The sequence below is a fragment of the Mchenga conophoros genome, linkage group LG11 (assembly GCF_057382185.1).
Source record: "Mchenga conophoros isolate Kocher_MC1m ecotype Shallow Benthic linkage group LG11, M_conophoros_male_GT1.1, whole genome shotgun sequence".
Classification (NCBI taxonomy): domain Eukaryota; kingdom Metazoa; phylum Chordata; class Actinopteri; order Cichliformes; family Cichlidae; genus Mchenga; species Mchenga conophoros.
In genome coordinates this window covers 27,787,209-27,809,021 of record NC_140536.1, presented here as the reverse complement: position 1 = coordinate 27,809,021, position 21,813 = coordinate 27,787,209, and the positions used below count along the sequence as shown (strand labels likewise).

The 21,813-nt window shown below is 44.3% G+C and overlaps 3 protein-coding genes across 7 annotated transcripts; 2 read left to right on the top strand and 1 right to left on the bottom strand.

Moving 5' to 3' along the window:
- Positions 1–589: 589 nt before the first annotated feature.
- Positions 590–12,620, top strand: l3mbtl1b (L3MBTL histone methyl-lysine binding protein 1b). 5 transcript variants are annotated; one of them, XM_085292157.1, is made up of 22 exons: positions 590–850; positions 2,262–2,393; positions 2,577–2,772; positions 2,887–3,100; positions 3,211–3,340; positions 3,497–3,548; positions 3,964–4,058; positions 4,150–4,254; positions 4,353–4,524; positions 4,598–4,689; positions 4,806–4,957; positions 5,194–5,270; positions 5,661–5,746; positions 5,837–5,947; positions 6,042–6,156; positions 6,398–6,497; positions 7,028–7,222; positions 7,330–7,431; positions 7,524–7,588; positions 7,668–7,840; positions 8,138–8,200; positions 11,739–12,620. In XM_085292157.1, the coding sequence occupies exons 2-22, from the start codon at positions 2,286–2,288 to the stop codon at positions 11,865–11,867; spliced, it is 2,532 nt and encodes an 843-aa protein (XP_085148283.1). In that variant the 5' UTR covers positions 590–850; positions 2,262–2,285; the 3' UTR covers positions 11,868–12,620. The 5 variants fall into 5 exon arrangements, with proteins under 5 accessions (XP_085148283.1, XP_085148286.1, XP_085148284.1 ...); XM_085292160.1 differs by lacking the exon at positions 590–850 and adding an exon at positions 876–1,424 and having other exon boundaries at positions 2,914–3,100; positions 4,353–4,488; XM_085292158.1 differs by lacking the exon at positions 590–850 and adding an exon at positions 876–1,424 and having other exon boundaries at positions 2,914–3,100.
- A 701-nt stretch (positions 12,621–13,321) lies between these two features.
- On the bottom strand, positions 13,322–15,044 carry LOC146564393 (uncharacterized). The gene has a single exon (XM_085292164.1). It carries the CDS (start codon positions 14,866–14,868, stop codon positions 14,260–14,262), a length of 609 nt encoding a protein of 202 aa, XP_085148290.1. The 5' UTR covers positions 14,869–15,044; the 3' UTR covers positions 13,322–14,259.
- Positions 15,045–18,083: 3,039 nt separating this feature from the next.
- On the top strand, positions 18,084–21,671 carry LOC146564392 (uncharacterized). The gene is made up of 2 exons (XM_085292148.1): positions 18,084–18,531; positions 19,064–21,671. The coding sequence occupies exon 2, from the start codon at positions 19,078–19,080 to the stop codon at positions 19,873–19,875; it is 798 nt and encodes a 265-aa protein (XP_085148274.1). The 5' UTR covers positions 18,084–18,531; positions 19,064–19,077; the 3' UTR covers positions 19,876–21,671.
- The last annotated feature ends 142 nt before the right edge of the window (positions 21,672–21,813 follow it).

The following is a 21,813-nucleotide window of genomic DNA, read 5'->3' as shown; positions in this document are numbered from 1 at the left end:
CTACAGCCTTGCCATTACCGTGGAAAGCCGCCCAGTGTGCAGGGAGATTTATACCGGCAGGTTAGCTGCTTATATTCTGGTTGAATATGAGTGATTTTGCACCCAGTACATACTTCCAAGCCCATGTGGTGACCAGACGAGGCACCTGTGTGGTCAGGTGTTGCGTTAAATTGATCATTTGTCACAGTAATAGATAAATAAAATAAATAAATCGTGCACCCAGCAGCCTCGCTGTGTTATGAAACGTGATGGCATCACCCTTATTGTAGTCGGATGATATTTCCGTGCATAAGATGTGAGATGTAAGACTGACACACCTCAGTACACTCCATCTGACTGTCTCGGGTTTAACAGCCCCATTGTGTTCGTTTTTCAAGTGATATTACAGGCCTGAGCGTTTATATCTATAGTTAGCGCCGGTGGTTGTAGTCTTATTAACGCTTGTGTCCTGAATATGTCCGCCCCAAACGAGCTACTACAGTGATCAGAGTGTGCTTAAAAAGTGGGAAGTGACCAGTTTTTGACCATCGGGGAAACCAACGGCTCCTCCACGGCTCTTTATGGGGGAGACACTGTGCTCCCTGCGCTCCGCTCATACACAGTCGTATTTAACGCTTTTATAGGCGGTTTAGGTCAAAGGGGGAACCCGGAGCCCCTGTCCGGCGGATAATTCTCGTTACACCGGCTCTAAATCGAGTTTTGGGGCGCGTTGTGAACGTACGCAGGCCCGGTATTGACCACCAGCAGTGAACTTAACTTTTCCGAGACCCAAAGTTGTGTCAGGCAGCGCGTCTTGCGCGCATGCGCACCACTCTATCCAGCTCTAAATAAGAGTTAAAACAGAAACGAGGTGAGTTCCACAATTGTTAAACAATACGGGCGTTAATAATCATTTGTTGTCGTTGACGAGGACGGCGTTTGAAAAGCAGGCGTTCGTTTTTGTAAACTGGCGACAGTTTCCATTATTTCCACTCTGATTTAAAACGGCGAGAATAAATCGTTTTTTTCCAAGTTTCTATTGAAGAAATTAATCAAGCAACAATGTTAAAGCTCGTAACATTATCGCGGTGTTGTTACGAGTGTGCGTGATATTCTGTGATGTATCTGCATTTTGCAAATGCGTTTTCCTATTGTTATTAACCGGGAAACTTATTTATTACAGATCGTCCTTATAGCTGGCTCTGCATCCAGTCTCAATGCTACGGCTAGCCCTCTATAGCAGCCCTCAGTTCATATGAACTGAGTGGAGCTAGCGACTGTTAGCTTTATGTCAGCGCTAGCTAGCAACCTGGGCTGACATTCCGTGACAAGGGGAAAGTGAAGAAAAACGGCCAGAGTGAATGAAAACACCAAGTCAGGAAATTACACAGCAAGCGTTTGCCTTTGTTTAACGTGTAGCAGCTTTGCGGCATTTGTTTAAAATGGTAACTTGAGTAATTAACATAGTTTAAACGTGTTGGTGGCCTCTTCCTATGCTCCGCCATTTTGTATAAGACGAATGCTAATCATGGGCGCTCTTACATACACTTTATTTATGGCTAGAATAAAACTGAGGCATGGGATGCAAAGTCTAACTTAACCGAGATCCAGGAGCTCTGATTGTTGTTTACTTTTGACACGGTTGTGACCACGATGCAAGCAGAAAATATAACCTTAATTCAGTGTTGAACATGCGTCGGGACTAAAACGTTATATCGTATTATTAAGCGGATAAAGACGTTTTTAAGTTTGGCCAGTGAGTGCAGAAAACAGTGTTCTCCTTACAGCTGATAAACAAATGAGCCCCTCACTTGCTCCTTGCCAGGCAAGCAGTCGGTTTTAAGAGATACTGTTAAAACAAGGAAAAGACGAACTTGTCTGGTTAACTTAAAGTTGAGACGTCTTTCCTCTTCTTTGTCAATGATCTGGACTAAGGTTTACCCTAATGGGGTCGTTTGTGCTCGCATTTCTCTGATAGTTGGCCGGCAAAACAATATTATTATTGACTGTTTTGTCTGAAATCGAAGTGCATGGTGTATCCTGCACGCCAGCGCGCAGTCGCCATCTAGTGGTGATGCTGCGCAGAGCTGTTTACAAGTGCAGGGAGGAATAAAAACTGCATTTGTGATCGGAATCAGTTCGCTGATCAAGCCGTAGGGGACCGCTTGGCTCACTGCAGTTATCATGTACAGGGAAACAATGGGCCTGGAAAACAGAAGCGTAAAAGTCAGAGGTGCAGACTGTGCGCATAATACCATGCCTTTCCATGTGACTCTTTGCAGGTTGGTCATATCAGCAGAGTGGGAATGACTGACACTCCACCCAGTGATGGCCCCTCCCAGGGAGCTGAGTTTGACAGGATGGGATTAGACTGGAAGGATGGCATTGCAACGCTGCCAGGCAGTGATATCAGGGTACAAAAGATATCACTGATTTTTGTTGTTGTTGTTTTTCGGTCCAGGGTCTTTCTTGCTTGTGCAAATATTTGTTTATAGGGGGAGGAGGCTGTATGTATAGCTGTTTCTCAGGCTGAACTCATAATCAGGACCATAGTAGCACACCAACTTGGCTGATAGGAATGTGTCTCTTTTTTTCAGTTCCGCCTGACCGAGTTTCGGACTCTTGAGATTGTCACAGATTTAGAGGTCAAAGGGCAGGAGGGAGAGCCTAACAGTGAGACCTTGGACCCCGCACCATCTCACACGCCCACCCCTCCACCTGAAGGCCAGTCACAGACAGGGACAAGCAAAGCTTCAGCCAATCAGAGTAAACCAGGATTGTCTCAAGCTAAAGGTATGATGGCACATGATTGTCATTTTTATAATGAAGACTTTCACTGTTTGGTTTTTAAAGTCTACGTTACGTTTCGGCCTCAGTTTCAGCCCTTCTTTCTCCTCCGTCCTTTAGCTCCTGGTCCTGTGCTTTTGTCTTTAGAGGAGGGCCCCAGTATGGAGGGCCCCAGTGTGGAGGTTGGGCCCAGTGTTGAAGTTGGTTCTAGTGCAAACTTGGGCTCAAATGGGGAGCTGTCAAGGTGCCGGGCCTGCGGTGGCCGTGCTCCTGGGGATGCCCTCCTGCAGGGGAAATTCTGCTGCTCAGCTTGTGCCCAGCCTTCCAGTGGCAGGTAAAACCATGCCTCTGTTATCTCTAATAACGCCCTCCCCCCCATTTAATTTTTTTTTAGATTAACTTAATATTTTTTGTTTCATGTGCACCTTCTTTGTGTTTGTAAAGATCGTCTCCGGGAGAAGCACGGGAGGGTCAGGCAGTAGAAGGAGAGAGACTTGGCAAACGTGTGCGCAAAAAGAGGAAGATCTACATGGACTCTGGTGAGGAAGAGGAAGAAAACCAAGAAGAACCAGAGGTGAGGAATATACCATCAACACTTGTGTTCGGTGGTCAACTTCAGAGCTACATACATACCAGATGTTCAGGCTTAAGTTTCCTCTCATCTACAGGATGAGAAGAGTTGTGATAGTCCTGTGTAACACGTTTTGCTCATTCTGCTTTTTTCTTGTAGGAAAAGGCTAAAGCTACAAAGGGCAGGAGAGGAGCCAAAATTGCCAAGCTGGGTATGATGAAGCTCTAAACATTATTAGAATCTGTTAATGCCCTAAATCAGTTTTTTGTTGTGTTGTTTAGCTGGTGATACATTCTCAGCTTTTGAGACGGTCCTCTGATTTGATTGTCAGATTTTTTGATTAGCATTTGCATTATCTTCCAATTCATGAAACCTGCAGGCAATGTATTTCTCAGAGCGACAGAAAGCAGGAATGAAGAATGAGTTTTTATTAATTTGGTTAGACTTAAACCAATATTATGAGCATGCTGTTTTTGCCCATTTTTATATAGGGACTTCGATAGAAAGAAAATTGTCAAACTGCCTAGAATACATCCATGTATTCATGGTTTTATATGCATTGTGTGTCATTGGCATACACTTTATACAACACGTAATATGTCACTATTTGTTCACCCAACCTTTAGTTGCTGCCCCACCCAATAAGAAACGTGCATGGAGCTGGCCTTCTTACCTCGAAGAGGAGAGAGCGGTCGCTGCTCCAGTTAAACTATTCAAAGAGGTAAAAACCTGCATATACCTGCTATTTGTACCCTGTTAAGTAGAAGCTCACAGTCTTGTTTATCTGACCTATGCTGTTATTATTCTTGCAGCACCAGTCGCTTCCACAAAGCAGGAACAGTTTTAAGGTGGGGATGAAGCTGGAGGGACTTGACCCGGCACACCCGTCTCTATTCTGTGTGCTCAGTGTTGCGGAGGTACTAATGCTAATGCTTGACTATGTTACCTATACGCTATAACATTTTTCTAGATAAAGACTTTGACTCATGGATGCCTGCCTCTCTTTGCATCCCAGATCCAAGGTTACAGGGTGAGGCTCCACTTTGACGGATATCCAGAATGCTATGACTTCTGGGCTAATGCCGATTCGTGGGATCTGAAACCAGCCGGCTGGTGTGAGAAGAACGGACACAAGTTATTGTTGCCTAAAGGTAACAAGAATACCACCAATAAACATGAAATTCAAGGTAGAATTTTTATTTTTTATTTTTTTAACAAAGTTGGGTCACAACTCAGCTGACTGGGCTTGTCGTGTTGTAGGCTGTAAGGATGGAGAGTTCAACTGGAGCACGTACGTGAAGAACTGCAGGGGTCAGCTGGCCCCGAAACACCTTTTTAAGAGCCTCAACACAGTGAGTGTTAAACACATCTGAAGCTGTCAGATGGTTCTGTGATTCAGTGGATTTTATTGGCTCCGTGTGGCTAAATTGGCTAAATGCATATTGTCTTTTTGTTTGTTTGTTTTTAGTCCGTGACTCCATCCGGGTTTAGAGCTGGGATGAAACTGGAGGCGGTTGACAGGAAGAATCCTGCTTTGATCTGTGTAGCAACAATTGCTGCCGTTGTCGACAACCGCCTGCTCATTCATTTTGACAACTGGGATGACACACATGATTACTGGTGAGAGATTATTACCCAGAGATGTTCGCCGGTCTGCCTTGAGGGCAGCTGGAGATTTGAATCCGTGTGAAAGCAGTGCTAATTTAGTGCCTGTCTACTGAAGACAGCATGCCACTGTATTTTAAATAAACTGACTAGCATTGTAAGTAAAGAGTTTCTGAACCTTTTTATTGGTGAATATTTCTTTCAAAACCCCCGGTGTTATCGTTCGCCCATTTACTTGTGTTTGTTTTAAGGTGTGATGCCAGCAGTCCATACATCCACCCCGTGGGTTACTGTGAAGAGGCTGAGCTAACACTCACAACTCCAGCTGGTAAGACAGACCAAGACACGTGTGAGTCAGTATGAATGTAATATACTGTAGGACCCAACTCTTGTAAGATCTGAGATGATTAATTAAAGGCCAGCTAAATAAAAAATGATAAATAAAATAAATAAAAATGGCAACAACAAAAAAAAAAAATCTTGAATCCTGAAATAGTAAAATCTGATAACAAAGCCACGGATGAATTATTCTGTAGAAAGTAAATGTGCTCATGCTAAGTGTATTAATAGTAAGATGTAATTTCCTGTAGATCCCCATGTTGCCACCTATTTCTAACCTGCTGGGTAATGTTGTTACACCTGTAGAAATGGCTTTGTTTACATGGTGTCTGTCTGCAGTATCCAGTGCACCTAATGAGTCTTTATCTCCTCTCCTTAGAATGTAAGGAACCAAAGAGTTTCTCTTGGGAGAAATACCTGGAAGAGACGGGCACACAGGCAGCTCCTGCACGAGCTTTCAAAGTGGTATGATATACGAGTATGCAGATATTTACGGTACTGTGCTACAGTAGTCTAAATACAGACATGTGATTCTGTGTTGTTGTTTTTTTTCAGCGACCTCTGCATGGCTTCCAGTTTGGGATGAAAGTAGAAGCGGTTGATAAGAGGAATCCCATGCTCATTCGTGTTGCCACTATAGCAGACACAGAGGACCACAGACTAAAGGTGGGAGATGTCTCTTCATGGTGATGCTTTTTGAGTTTGTTTTTTTTTCTGTGCTCAGCCTTTGTTTAAATTCTTGTTTACCCTCCTCTTGCAGATCCACTTTGATGGCTGGAGTTCAGAGTACGACTATTGGGTGGAAACCGACTGCCCAGATCTGCATCCTGTCGGGTGGTGTCAAAAAACTGGACACCCACTACAATATCCTAACGGTGTGACACATTTTACGACTCTCTCTCACACTCACACACACAGACTGTCCTTGTCTGTCCTGCTGGGTGCTGAGGGTGAGGTTGCCAGATTTCTAATTTCAACAGATGAGTCAGCACACTTGATCTCTGCCTTTATTTTACTTGGATAAGACATTAAGAGGAATGTATAATGAATTCAGAATGGATGGTTGTTTGCATAGTTTTATTAAGTTTCCCGTGTGTGTGCGTGTGTGTATTTCAGGCTCCAGTGATTTAGTGACTGCTCCAGGACAAGGATGTCCTACCCCGGGATGCAACGGCGTTGGGCACATCAGGGGACCTCGCTATGGGACTCACTACACGTTCGTAGCTCAACTTTTCACAGTCGTCTTTTGTTGCAACTCTTATGTCTTACATCTCCATTTTCATTTAAGATGTTTTATGCATTTCCCCAACTGCTCTCCCGGTTTACCTCAGGGAATATTTGTCATAGTTTCTCAGTCGCTGCAGTGTTGCCTTTCTATCCTGTTTTTAAAATACTTTTAACACTCTTAAGTGCACCACTTTCCAAATGGATTTCAATAAATTATCACCATTTCCATTTTTGTTTGTCCAGTCAGTCGTCAGGTAATGTCATATTGTTATATTAAGGTGTAGTAAACACGTCTTAACAGTAACTAAAAGAGGAGACGTCTCCAGGCTCTCAAATATTGCTTTTATTTGTGTGGGCTGCCAGCACTCTACATGTGTTACTTGTGTGTTTGTCTGTATGTAGGAGGGTGAGGCGAGGCGATATTAACTGCCTTTCTGTTGTCTGTGTTATAACCTCTTACTGGAGTTTTAAAAAAATAAAGGCTGTGTGTCCCAGCGATGTTTGCGTCTCTGTGTGCAGTCAGGTGAGCTGTCCCTACTCAGAGGTGAATCTGAACAAAGAGGGTTTGCTGCCAGACCGTCTCAGCGGAGAGCGGCCTCCCACCCTCAGCGGGCCTCATCCTCGTGGGCGACGCCCTGACCCAAATGCAAACAACACAACGCAAAACTCCTCGACGCAAGATCAACCCGAAGGACCGGAGGACGCCCAGAACAGGTTCAATCCTTTGTCGACATACTTTAACAGCTCCTATCATATCAGGGGATTTGCATGCAACTATATGTAGTGGTTTGTACCTGAGCAATGATTATCTGTGTTGCTAGGAAACCGGCGACGGTGGCAGCTGAGCGTACAGGACGCAGTAGCCAGGCAGAGGCACTGAGTGGAGCCACCGAGCAAAGCCACAATGGAACAAGGCCTAAACGGTACCTGTCGCTCAAGATAGCCTCACACTACGCTGCGCCTGATATGATTTGTTTGTTTCAAGGAGTCATTCTGTCGTTGGTCTTCATTTCAGGACAGCTCCAGTTCCCAAATACCTAAAAATGCATTATGTCAAAGAGGAGATTGGCGATAGTAAAGGTAAGCGAGGAAAAAGTGCAGAAGGAATCGTACCTCATACCCTCACTTCCTCCCACTGACTCCTCTTAACTCTCCTCAGCCTCTCCAGAGGCCATCTCCCTCCAGCAGGCCCTCCACGAGTCGGTGTTCTCCCCCGGCATCTCTGCCTCGCCTCCCCATCGGGTGGCTCTTTGCTGGGACAAACACTGCCAGCTGCTGCCTGAGGTCCTGGGGCTGACTGCCAAGAGAGTGGCCACTTGGAGTGCCGAGGAGGTTAGACATGCTTAGACACTCAGACTGTGTAAACACCAGAAAAGCAGGCACACAAACTCTGAATCCACTCATCCAACATGAAGGCGGCTAGTTGTTCAGGGAGACCGCAACTGTGCATGAATATTCAGTAAGGGCTTTTCTGGGTGTCGCGGTGAGCTGGAGCCTTCATTTTGGCAGTCAGGTGAACGATTGAGGGTCAATAGAGGCATGTAAAGAATCACGATTAGTAGATAAACACGCATTGATCGACGTTTGTCTGAAGCTGTTTTCTGTATGTTTATTTTCTTTGTTCTTCAGGTGGCTGGTTTTGTCAAAGGGCTTCCAGGGTGCAAAGAACATGCTGCTACATTTAAAACAGAGGTAAGCACTTCAGGATGGTTTGTAAAAAGAAGTGAGAGTGAAAGTAAAAGCCACATGGCATGTACACTGAAACTTCTGAAGGATCGATGCCTCTGCAATCGAAGTGCTAGCAGACAGTCCGCTCACTTTTATTTTTAAAGTTGAGCCACCACTAACAGGCAGGCTCCGTCCCTTCACGTCTTTTGTTACACTGTTGGCGGGCTAATTAGCCACTGTCATCAATATCAGTCAGCTGGCTCTGTAGAAAGTCTCTTCTCGTGCGGTCAGAAAAATTCCCACCTCCCCAGTGTGGATGATGCTCTGTGAGCTGGAGGGAAACTAACCAGAACCTGCAGCAGATGGAGAACTGACCCATGTGCTGCTACACCAAGTTCATTGAGGCCCCAGAGCACAACAGGGACAGACTTTGCTTACTGCAGTTGGACTTTTGTCTGCAGTACGATGGAGTCACTGAAGAAGTAGCTGATCATGGCTCTGATTATTGTCAAGATGTATTATTGATAATTCATCTAAGAAAGCAAAGCTGAGTTTTTGGGGGTTTTGTTTTTTTGCATGTAGGGTACAGTACCATCACACATGCCATCACAGAACATAATTCAGCGGAATCACTACAGAGTGTAGTCTGGAGAGTTCAGCAGATATTCCAGAACAGTTTGAAATTAAAATGTGTTTTATGTAGGGGATCCATGTAAGAGTGAAGTGGGAGGCTTTACAAGAGGTGCTGAGACCTGCTGTGACGTATGAGGGTGGCTCAGAAAAAAAGACAGGAGGCCAAGCTGGTAATGTTAAGATTTCACTGGGAGTGACCTGAAGGCGGAGCGGTTGGAGACAGAGTTAGAGCAGCAAGGCTGAGATGGTTTGGAGATGTAGCAGAGGAGGGACAGTAGACAGACTGGACAAAGGCTGTTGAATAAGGACTGCAAGGCAGGAGGAAAAGAGGAAGACCTCAGAAAGAGATCATGGATGTAGTGAAGGAGGACGTGCAGAGGCTTGCATGGGAGGAGGAGAAGCAGTCCCAACCTCCTAACTGATTTATGTGCACTTGTGTAGTGTGTTGTTTTACTGGTGTCCTCTGCTCCCTGTTTCAATGTGTGTGTGTGTGTGTGTGTGTGTGTGTGTGTGTGTGTGTGTGTGTGTGTGTGTGTTTTCTCTTAGTGTGTAAACACATACAGTGAAACAGGGAGCCAAGGAGATCACCAAAACAGAATTAGAATTAGATAAACCTTATTTTGGCGGATTCAGCATCGGTTGATTTCCAGCGAATTATAGCCTCTTTTTTTCCCTCTACATTATTTTTTGGTGTTTTGTCTTTATTGGATAGTGAAGCAGTGAAGACAGACAGGAAAGTGGGGAGAGAGAGAGGGAGCAAAGGTCCACGGGTTGGACTCGAACCTGAGCTGATGCACTCGGGCCGTGTGGCATGTGGCTGCCTGCTCATCCACCCACTGTATTTTACATTACTAGAGTGGGATAATGGTCGTGGATGTTTTGGCTCTCGCCCACACAACCTTTCTGTAAGAAGTATACGCTCATTTGTTTTGCGTTGAGATGCTGGTGCCCAGCACAGAAAACTGCTTTAAACAGGGCTTTAGTTAATAACTGCTCATTCTTGATTATTGTTTAATGCTTTATCATTAGACAAATCAATTTAGAACTTGCTTTGGATGTGAGGCAGATGCTGTTGAAGGTTATTCTTTTTTTTTTTTTCTGGATCAGTCCTTATATGTTATTTAACTGAGTAATTAATCAACTAAGGACTTCGGACAATACCTAACTGACCGAGGTTCAATCAGTTTAGCTTTCCCATTACTTCCTAGCCTTGTTCAGAATATCAAACGTGTGTATTTCCCTGCTGACATGAATGAGGTTATTCTCTAATCCAACAGCTGCTTTGGCTCTCGCTCATTTCCTGTGAAGGGAACAAGTGAGAGGTCCTTATTTTGCATTTGAGAACATGTGAAGAAAGCATGCATGAATAAATAAATAAATAAATAAACAAGGGAATACAAGTGGCAGCAATAAGCAACTTCATCAGTTGTGTGTGTGTGTGTGTGTGTGTGTGTGTGTGTGTGTGTGTGTGTGTGTGTGGTCTGAAGTCTGGCGTAAAGCTGGCTTAAAAATAGCTGCACATTAAATCGTAGATGTTGTTCTTTTGCATCAGTCATGGTTTGCAGTCTTCTCGGACACCTTTTTGCTGACTGCATAATTTCATGCAGTCTCCAGCTTTTTCATCTTGCATATATTTTCATAAATTTAAGGTTCTACTGAAAAATGAGAGAAAAAAGAGCCTCAGTTTTAGTGCTTCCAAAACAATTCACATGTCCACTAATGTAAATCCCTGTGCTAGTTCAGATTTACGTTGCACGTTAACCAATGGCAAACAAACCCTTAGTGATTTTTATAAAACAATAAAAATGTCAGCCACGTTTGTTCTCTAAAATGAGCTTTTTTTGATGTTTAATTTTGTTTTGTTTAACTTTATTTAAATATCACAGCTACAGTAAGACAGCAAGCAGGTTTAACAAACTTTAAGATGGGGAACTCTGAAAGGCTGATCAGTGAGACTGATTTAGGTGACTGTCAGTGGAAACAATTTCCAGGTTCAGACTTTCAATTTTCAGATGTACTTTTCAAAATGTTGCTCGGCTGAATTTTGCTGTTTACACAAAAGCGACGCCGCATGGGGAAAAAAGCCAGCACGTGAAGCAGACCGAGAATCCCGGCTGTACAAAAACAGCCAAACAGCGATGCAGTCGAGAACAACCAGACTTTCCAGTGTTCCTGGTGTTTATGCTAACTTCACTGTCCATAGTATCGCTCAAAACTGTCTGAAAAATTACGTTTACCAAACAGTTTCTGACACGTAAACAGCAAATAAACAGACTCTCCTCAAATCCAGCAAACCTCGTCGCTATGAGAGGAAAACCTGGCTCAGTGCAGACACTTTGTTAGGGGTGTGATCTTCCCCCCTCAGTGATGCTGGTGACTTTCTATGGCCTGCTTTGTTAACGCTGGCTATCAATCGTTTCTTGTAAACACAGCAGACTTTACATTAGAAGTTAAATCATTTATGAGCTTGCCCGGTCACCTGGGGACAAGGTACTTTATTCATTCATTCATTTATAAATAAATAATTATTTATTTGTTTATTTATTGCATTTTTGATTTTTTATTTCTTCTCTTCTATCTGCATCTTCTTCTTTGTAATAATTGCATTTTTTTTTAGAAGTTTTAGCTGTTAAGTTGATCATTATTTCTTTTTGCGTATCAGATTATCCTGATGTGTATTTTAACTTCATGACCTGTAGTGAAACAATCAAAATCTTTGACAAAACTCATAACACCTAAAGGTTGATCCTAAATACTTATTTTGTCAAATCGTACTTTAAAAGTTAAGAAGTGTTGCTGTTGGTTTGACCCCTCCTAGTGCTTCTAGTATTGGAGGTGTTCTGTGTTCATACTGTTTGTGCGTCAACCAGCGTACAATAGAAATTCTTTTAAAGTAACAAAGCCTTTACTTGATTTTTTTCCTCTTCAGCAAATCGATGGCGAGGCCTTCCTGCTGCTCACACAAGCAGACATCGTCAAGATCCTGTCAATCAAGTTAGGACCCGCTCTGAAGATCTACAACTCCATCCTCATGTTGAAGAACGCCGATGAAGAGTAGAACACGACTCCAGTGGGACTTGTTCCTCGACGCTCGAGTAAAGACTTTGTTTGTTTTGTTTTTTTTAAATGTCCAGAACAAGTTTAACTTGTTGAGCTCTGTGATGGTACAGCTACACAAGAGAAACAAGCGGAAGTCATCATCTCAAAAAAAACGTCCATCTCTCCTCCCTCCTCTCTCCATGATGGACGGCCCTGGTCAGCCTGAGGGAGAGTTTTTCATCATACCCCGAGGAACCCTTAACTTATAACGTGTTTGTTTACTGACTCTTTAAAAAAAAAAAAAGGGAGGAGAAGAAGAAGCTACAAGCACCTTCAAGATTTCTTAACATTGTACAGCCAACAAATTGGATTTTGCGTCACAGTTCTGTTGCATTTTTTAAAAATCTGAGCTGTAATGAAACGTTTTTTGTGTTGCGACTTACTTGAGAACACACGTTGTTTGTTTTTTTTCTTTTGTTTGTTTGTTTGTTGTTTAAGCTGCAGAATACAATCGTGAGGCGGTGGGACATTTTTAAATGTGAAATTCAGTGGAGCAGAAGCACTATGTAGTTCATCTTTTCTCCTGTAGATGGAGAAAGAGGGCCACTCCACGGGCCCAAAGGGCGTGAGTGAATTTGGAGTTTAAGTTGAATGAGGAGGGAGGGAGGGATGGTTAAAAATACGTGTTTGTGTACGAGTGTGTAAAAGTGTGTTTGAGAAGTGAGGATGCAATTTCCTACTATCCCGCTTGTGTTGGTTGGTCATTGCGGGGCGGGGGGGGGGGGGAGTTTTTGACAAACAGGGCCAAGGGCTAACTGTTGAATTAAGGAAGCTTGGAGTTTTTTTTTTTTAAGGTGGAACAAGCTCTGTTCTTCTACTTGTTTTTTTTGGGAACGCTCCATGAATATGAATGTTAAACACAGCTTTCAGTTTTGTTGTTTCTGGTCACAATGTTCTTGGTTCAGATTAACCTCTGGTCTTTTTACAGTGTAAATAGTATACAGCTACAAGAGTTTACTCCTGTTTGGATATGCAAAAGCTTCTCTACAGGAGAGGACGCTGTGGCAGTAAACTTTAAAAAAAAAAAAACACACAAAAAAAAGAGCCTTGCTTCATAGTTCTGGAGAAAGAGGAAAGAAAACACCCACAACAAACATGTTCAGTGTCCTTGTAAATCTGCGTGTACTTCAGCAAGTTGGAATGTGTACATCAGCAACTGTTTATATGCAAACAGCTTTTATTTATGTATTGTAATTTAAGGGGTTAATGGTACGCCATTCTGGCTCCGAGGTAGCTCTGGCTGTTTGGAAAGTCTGAATGGGTGAAAATAAATGAGATGCACACTATCGGCTGTCCTCATTTGACTCTGGACATTTCACCCTCTCCCACACACTTGCACAGACAATCTAAAACTGCTCTACACTCACAGAGCTAGTACCAGGTTGGACCCCTTTTTTTTTATTTTAATGGCACAGATTCAACAAGGTGCTGGAAACATTCCTTAGAGATTTTAGTCCATATTAACATGACAGCATCACACAGTTGCTGCAGATTGGTCAGCTGTGAATCCCCTTTTCCCACCATATTCTACAGGCGCTGTTTGTGAACTCATTATGTTCAAGAAACATATTTATTATTTGGGCCTTAGAATATGGTGTGTTGTATGAAAGTTACAATGTGGTCAACAACACTCAGGTAGGCTGTGCCATTGAAATCAGAATCAGAATACTTTATTCATCCCGAGGGAAATTAGGGGTTACAGCAGGCAGCACGCTAATGGCGCATGCGCACTCACAAAGGAACCTTCTGACCAACTTTACACAAACATCACATTGGGCAGACATGTCAGAAGGTAGGCTGATAGGAAAAAAACAACGAAAATACACTACATGAGGTAAGAGGAGGAGAAAAAAAACTCCACTCAGACTGAGCTCCTAGTGGGAGAACAGTTTGATAAAAGAAAAAACACCTCAGCACAAAAGCACATGACTATCAATACACCATAGAAACACGAGACAAGCAACAGGGCGGGTAAAGGGTAAGAGAGAGCCGGCGTAGACAGCGCATCCGGTCCTGCAGCATCTGTGCTGGTCCAGTTGACTGCTATCATCCCCGGTAGGGCACAAGCATCGAAGGCGTTGGAAAGGGAGGGGGATGAGTGAGTGCTTATCAGTGTAAGTGTGTGTGTGTGCGTGTCCATAGTTTAGCTGAGACAGTGTCCTTCGGCCTATCAGGCTAAGTAAACAGTCCTCCAGCCAATCCAGGTGTCCTTCATGGGGCGGGAAGAATAGTCATCACACAGTCGTTATCAGGGAGTTGTTTTGGTGGGCTCCAGCCTTGGGCCTGCAGCTGGGGCCGTGGTGTCCAAATGTTGAATATTGTTGATTTCTCCTTTGTGAGCAGCTCGAATTCTAGCACTCCGAGGCTGGTCTCTCGATCTCCCGTTGAAGAGCTGCAAGCCTCCCCATGATGGTATCAAACTTCTGTTCCATGGTGTTGTCAGTCTTTTGATTCTGAGACCTCACAACTGCAGTGATCCGTTCCGCGATGTTTTCCAACTGTCGCTCAAGGGTCTCATTTTGAGCAGGCCTCTCTCTGATGTTTCCCCTCATACGCTCAATGGTGTTGTTTTGAGCCTTCACAGCAGCTGTAAGCGTCTCCAAGGTGTTGACCATATTACGTTCGTTGTGAGAGGTCGCACCTCGTCCCGTCGCTTCGAATCCAGCGGGCAGCCTTGTGGGGGTTTGAACAGCCGGTTCCGCTTTCTTATTTCTCTGATAAACCAGGGCTAAGCCAACGCCGATCAGCATGAACCCTGTTATCATGGTTCCGAATAGGTAGATATCTTCAGCGTCCTCGATCGACAGTCCCGCCAGGCACACGGTCCTCCAGTTCTGCCACCCGTCCATCGTGTAACCGGCAGGGAAAGTCCCTCCAGGGCACTCAGGCTCTCCCGAGCCCCGACTTCTCGTTGAGAAAAGGGTGTCAATAGCACTCAGAGACCAGTTGATCAAATCCATAATTCTCTTTTAGGTTTAGAGAACGACAGTGAGAGACTGTTCCAGGGATGCTCAGTTGGTACCAAGAGGCCACAAAAATGCCAGCCTCACAATGGGACCAATGCCAGGCTGAAGCATTGCTACAAGGCAGGATGGATCCATGCTTTCATGTTGTTTACACCAAATTCTGACCTCGGCATCAGGCTGTTGCAGCAGAAATCGAGACTCATCAGACCATTGATCCCATGTGAACTATGTAGCTTCAGGTTTTTGTTCTTCGTCGACAATGTCAAATGTCAGCGGCATCGTAATTATTCAGTAAATTTGCTCCAGACTTTTTTTCAAATCTGTGATGGAAATTTAATGCAGAGTCAGTAAGAACTGGAACATCTTGTTTAAGTTATTGTTTTTTTAAAATCTAAGAGATAAATTTGATCACATTTGGCAGAGCCATCCGTAACATCACGCTGCAGACAGGTCTCAATGGCCCACAAACCTAGAACTCAGTTGAGAGCAGGGACACCTGGTGTGAGCTTTCACCCAGAGAACTGCTGCTCACTGGATATTTTCTCCTTTCTCAGATCATTCTCTGTAAACTCTACAGATGGTTGTGTGGAAAAATCCCAGCAGATCAGCAGTTTGAAATAAATAAAGCAGCCCGTCTGACGTCAACAACCGTGTCACGTCCAGAGTTGCTTAAATTATATTTTTTCCACAGTCTTGATCGTGTCTACATGCCTAAATGCAGTGAGTTGCTGCCAATGTGATTGCCTGATCCTATATTTGCATTAAAAGAGCAGCTGAACGGCTGTACCTAAGAAATCACTTGCAGACTATATAGGTGTGCATTTATTTTTTTTTATTTGAAGTTTGATCTGTTGATGTTCACTGGATATGTGTTTTCAGGCTGTGGTAAACATTGTTTGCATGCTGTGTTTTTGTGCCATGCAGTCATTAACTTCCATTTATTTCTGTATGTTACATTAATTAAGCTGCAGATGTGAAAAATGCAAGTGGCATCGTAATTACTCAGTAAATTCGCTCCAGACTTTTCAAGTCTGTGATGGAAAATTAACGCAGAGAGTAAGAACTGGAACATCAAAGCATCTGTTTCCTGTTTAAGGTACTTTTTTAAAAAGTCAGAGAAAAACATTTGGTCAAGAGGCAGAGCCATCCGTAACATCATGCTGCAGGCAGGTCACAGTCAGGCCACAGTGGCCCCCAAACCTAGAACTCACTTCCTGTGTCTTTCCCACATATGGCCCACATGCAAACTTACCCACAAACCAGATTGCTAATTGAAACACATGTGGCACATCGGCAGCAGGCTGAAAGTCACACAAAACCACTGCTGCGCATGGCCTGAATCTTACACTCGTAACCCAGAAGCTTTCAGGTATCTTTAATACTTATATTCCTGTTTTCATCTAAGCTGTGAAGAACTGCAGATGAGCTCTGAGTGGATGAAACAAAATGTGTTTGTGGTGATGTAAAAGCTACATCTGTTGGCCCGGTGTGACTCATTCTATCTTCACCACAAACGGAGCCGTCGCTTACAAAATGGACCTGAAACCCCCCATATTTATATCCTGAATAGATTTTCACAAGTTTAAACCGTTTTTGTTTGACCTTATCCACAACGCAAGTTACCACTAACAAGATGGACTAGCTAGGAAATCTGGGCTTAAATGGTTAAAGGTGTTAAGCATTTGGACAGTTTGGACATTGATTATTTTGTTTGTTTGTGTTTAATTAAGTAAGGGGCACTTAATTGGAGCAGGATGCGTAAAGTTAGGTCTGTAATTTTTTGGACAATTACAAAATTTTGTTAGTTTCAGTGCATTTTAATTTAAACAGTCAAAATGTGACTGAAGTGCAATGTTTCAAGCTGCTTTAATAAAACTCATTTTAGGATTTACAGCCATTTTATACACATTCCCCCAATTTTCAGAGGCTTGAAAGTAATTTGGCTAACTAACTTAATTTTAAATCTGAGGACTGTTTGTAATCTTTTGAAGCCTCGGGCGGGCCTTTTACTGCAGACACCTTCTTGTTTGCGGGTCTGTCTGAATTCAGTTTTGTATTTAATGAAATTAAAAGCAGCTCTGTTGGACAGAAATCAGGTGACTGACTTGGCCACTGGATAATGTCCCATGTCTTTGCCTTAGAGACTCTTGCGTTTCTTTTGCAGTTTGCTTTGAGTCATGTTCCATTTGCACTGTGAGGTGTGTCCAATCAGTTTGCAGCATTTGGCTGAATCTGAGCACAGAGTATTCTTCAAAATTCATCCTGCTGCTTATATCAGCAGTCACATCCGCATTAAACACTGGTGACTCACTTCCACAGGCATACATATGCACATGCCATAACACTACCTCCACCGTGTTTGACAGTGGTCCGCTTCAGATCATGAGCCGTTTCTCTCCTGCATTTCCATTCATGAAGCTGTCTCTTGATCCTGGACCATGGCAATGATATACCTACATCCTCAAGAGTGTTCCTGACTCGGTTAGATGTTGTGAAGTTGCTTTTGTTAACTATGGAAATAACTCAGTCATCATGCCCTTGAGTTGTCTTCTGTCTTCAGGCCTTTCTTCTTTTCAAGGGTGTTCCAGGTTGTTGTTTTGTCCTCTCCTAAAATGTTTTGCTGTCTATCTAATAAGGTTATTTATGTAAGCTTGATGGCCTCGCTCACTCGCACTGACATCCATTTTAGCCTCGAATTTAAAATTATAATGAAAAGCTGTAAAATACAAATGTAACACTTTGAATCAACTTCAGATGTTAAGTTTGCTCCATTTGTCATGAAACAACAAAGGGACAGACCTTACCTGGACATTAAACTGCTTAAAAGTCAATTGTACAATTACACACGATGCTCTGAAAACAGGGGACTGTGCATAAATCCTGTAAATTCTAAACACGTTATGCTACATTAACAAAACAAAACCAAAAAAGCCCCGCTTGAATTAAAGTCTGCGCTTCAGTCACATGTTTGATGTAAAATATAGAGTGGTGGTGTGCAAAAGGAAAACTACAAAAAACGTGTCCTTGTCCTAAAAATGATGGGCCTAACTGTATATAGACACACACATTTTTCCAGGGTCTCCTTAACAAGAAAATCCCACCTAGAACGAAAAGTCTCTCTCTCTATCTATATATCTGTGCTCATTTTATTATGGGAGGGTACGTTTCTTCAATTTTTGTATTTTATGCACTTAGAAAAACTTCTTGATGGGTGGTGATGATCGCAGAGAATAATTTACCGTGGGACTGGCCTGGACCAGCCAGAGATTCCCACGACCCCTCCTCTTCACACACACACACACACACACACACACACACACACACACACACACACACACACACACACACACACACACACACATATCGGAACACAGGCTGCACAGACGCACAAGCAGCGCAGAGACGGAGAGGCAGAGCAGCTTTGCACCACTTTTATCAAGACTCTTATTTTACTATATAAGCCTCGTTTCAGGCTCCGTTTCCGCGCGGCACGCGCAGTCAATCCATGGATGAAAAAGGTCTTCATGTGAGGAGGAATTGGGTTAAAGTACGGAATCCTCCGGATCAAAGTGGAGGAGTGGGAGGAATAAGTCAGCGCTATTTATTTTGATAATGCCGAGGAGCCAGTTTCTGCTTCGGATTTACGTCCAAAACAAGGCAAGTACCCACTCCGACTGCACACACACTGCGTTAAAACAGCAGGAAGTGGATTGGTGTAGTGAGCAACAGTGCTGTCGAGCAAAATGACTCAAAATATTCTGTTTAACACGGATGCGTAAAAGCAAACTTGATCATCTGCGTTCGGATCCCCCGGTTAGGTCCACTTGCCTCGGGCAGAGTCGGGGGGAGGAATAAATTATGAGTTCAGTTGGAGCAGTTAGCGCAGGGATGTGACTCCAGTTTGTTTTTTAGCCGCAGTGAGATCGTGAAGTGAAATCATAAGGTCTTGAACGGGGTCAGTCATTGATGGTGGTGGTTCATGAGCTCCTCAGAGACACCAGCGGAGTTGCGGGAAGCTCGGCATCTCATTAACTGAGCCACATGTCTTATTAAAGCAGCTATTTCCTGTTGTGTGCGGTGCAGGCTAAACTGTCTTCTCCCCAACACCTCCAGCGCTCTCCTGATGCTGCATCCAGCGCTTTCATGTTTCATTCCTTTATTTTCTGATGCCTCTCTCCTCTCCTCTCAGTCTGAATCCAGACGATGACAGCTGACACTCCAGTCTGCAGCCCTGCCTCTTCCCACTCTTCCCACTCCTCACCTGCCTGCCCCCCGGAGTGCCACAGACACCTGAGGAAAAGCAAAGCCCTCCAAACCAAACTGCCCCTGGCTTCTGCCCCAGGTTGGTGGCTCCTGCTGGGTGTAATGGTGGTGCTGGTGGGGATGAGTGTTGCAGTGGCGGGCTACGTCTCTGCAGAACCGAAGCCCGTGGGGCGGCGTGGCACCACCCCCGTGGACAGGATGAAACTGGCTGGCCCCGTGGTAATGGGAGTTGGCCTCTTCATCTTCATCTGCGCCGCCACGCTGCTGTACGAGAACCGGGACCGTGAAGTCTGCAGGCGAGAGAAACCTGACGACCTGGAGGATCTGAAGGGAGGAAGCTTTTGTGAAGATTCCCAAGAGCAGCCCAGCTTCGGGTGCCACGAGCAGTGGGAGTGTAAAGAAGGAGAACAGGGATCCTGGGCCGCTCCAGCCCACATACTCCCCCTCTCAGACCCTCCTCTTCCTCATTTGAACAGACACAGCATTAGCAGCAGAGCCTCAGAGCCACCTCCTCCGGAAGCACAAGGTAAAGATAAAGAGGACGAAGACAGGAATGAGGAGGAGAAGGAAGGAAGGTCAACCCTGCTGGCCCGAGTTCTGCACCACCAGGAGCCAACTCCTCACCCTTCCTCCCCCTGCCTGTCCATCTCTCACTCCCCCGTCTTCTCAGACTCCTGCAACTCTAGTGAAATCAACTTCAACGTACGGACAGACCCTTCTGTGCCGCCTCAACTCTGAACCCCATGCTGCCTCCCCCCCCTTCCACTGTCTCATGAAATATGCATGATGAGACACACTTAAAGGTTTCACGTGCAGATACACAAGACTATGCAGTCCTCAATAAACAGATGAAATGTTTTTTGGGTATGTTATAGTGCCTCCGAATGGCGCAGTTGCTCTGAGTCACTGTCTGTGAAGGGTGTTTTTGTCCTACATCGCTCTCTGACTCACCCACATTTGAAAGATTGGAGCTGTGCTGTTTGATGTCAACTCACAATCTTGTTGTCTTTGAACTCAACCGTGCCCAAAAATCCCTAAAGCCACCACTGGATTGACCATATTAGGACGTGAGGAGGTTTGCTGAAAAGTTATTTGGGTGCCATACTGGGAGATGGACTCCGTCTCCTCTCCCCTCTCCCTCCTTCTCTGCAGATGTCTATATTTGCTTGCTGGAGAGGTTCAGTAAAAGAGGATGAGCCAGATTAGGTTTCAAATAAGTCTTTATCTTATCTCATACATAAGTGAAATCTGCTCTTTATCTGAGGAAATTGTGTCTTGGTACAAACAAGAGAAGCACATAAGGCCACACTCCTCTCACTCGACACCTACAGCCACTCTATAAATACCAGCTGGTGCTCTGCACACATGCAGGATCTTTTTTTTTCTTTTTACTGTAATTCAACATTTCTTTTTAAATTCCTACTGTCAGCTGCTCAGTTTTTTCCTTTTTCTCAGCCGCGGCGGCGAGGCGAGATCTTAAAGATTTTCAATCACAGGCTCTATGGAAAGAAAAAGAGCAACAACTTGACACAAAAAAGACACAAAAAAAAATCTGGTGAGGCTGTTATGAGTTATTCCTGACGTAGCTTAAGTGAGAAAAACAAGTCCTGCGAGTGGAGTAATTGAAGCCTCCCTCTCCCACCCATCACGACCTTTCATCTCCTCTCTTATCATCCAATTCCCACGCTTTATTCAAATACTCCATCCTCCGTCTCCATCCTTGGCTCCCGCAAAAGCCGAGAAGTGGCGAAAAAAAATAGGGCAAAACAATGCAGAGGGAAATGTTAGCAGCTACAATTAAGCCAAAGTGAGAATGTTTGAACAGGGAAGAGGAGGAGGCGGAAGAGGAGGGGGTTTAATTTTAATTATCGCCAGCATTTTCTCCTCCAGTCTTTAATTACACTGGGGATCAGTGTGAAGGGTTTTATAGGTGCTGTAGGACTGCTGAGTATTTCCTTGTTTCGGCCCATGCTGGGATCCAGGCGACGACCGAAGTCTGAGCAGTCTACAGTAATTTGCAGCCACACATTTCACTCACTTAAAAGCAGCACCCATCTGTGTGTCACACACACACACACACACACACACACACACACACACACACACACACACACACACACACACACACGGAGGGCTTTTGTGTAGGTACAGTATGCTGGCTGTATATTCAGCTGCAGAGATGAGCTGGTGGTGGTCGGGGGGTGGGGGGAAGGACGCGTCTGAATCTTGCAACATGCTGCAAGCAGCCTCCTTCGCACTCATGCCTCTCAGAAATGCAGCTCTGTGTTCGCTCTCTTCTCACACGTCGGCTGCGCGAGTGCTTTGCAGTGCGTGAGATGATCCGATGTGTTTACATTTGGAGGGAAAGACGATGCACCTTAGAGCTGTAACTTACAACTTATATTACCATTTAATCTGCACATTGTCATGCTGCACTCGACTGCCAGTTTGTTGTTGTTTTTTTGGGCTTTTGTTTTTCAATTTAAGTAAACCAAGCACACAACAGTGTTGCAATAAAACCTTCCCCCTGCAAACGTTTTTATTCAGAGCTTTTTATTCGACCGCATTGTGATTTTGGGAGCCTGCAGTTTGTGGTGCAATGGAGTTCATATTGTGTTACACTACACATCAGGTGCTACTTCTGCTTGTCCATCTGAATCAGAGAGAGGAGGCTAA

Excerpts from the sequence above, each read along its gene's own strand:
- l3mbtl1b (XM_085292156.1), top strand. Across the intron at positions 4,690-4,805 it reads TTTTTAAGAGCCTCAACACA|TCCGTGACTCCATCCGGGTT; the intron begins GTGAGTGTTAAA and ends GTTTGTTTTTAG. Across the intron at positions 8,201-11,738 it reads CTGCTACATTTAAAACAGAG|CAAATCGATGGCGAGGCCTT; the intron begins GTAAGCACTTCA and ends TTTCCTCTTCAG.
- LOC146564393 (XM_085292164.1), bottom strand. The coding sequence starts at position 14,868 with ATGGATTTGATCAACTGGTCTCTGAGTGCTATTGACACCCTTTTCTCA.
- LOC146564392 (XM_085292148.1), top strand. The coding sequence starts at position 19,078 with ATGACAGCTGACACTCCAGTCTGCAGCCCTGCCTCTTCCCACTCTTCC.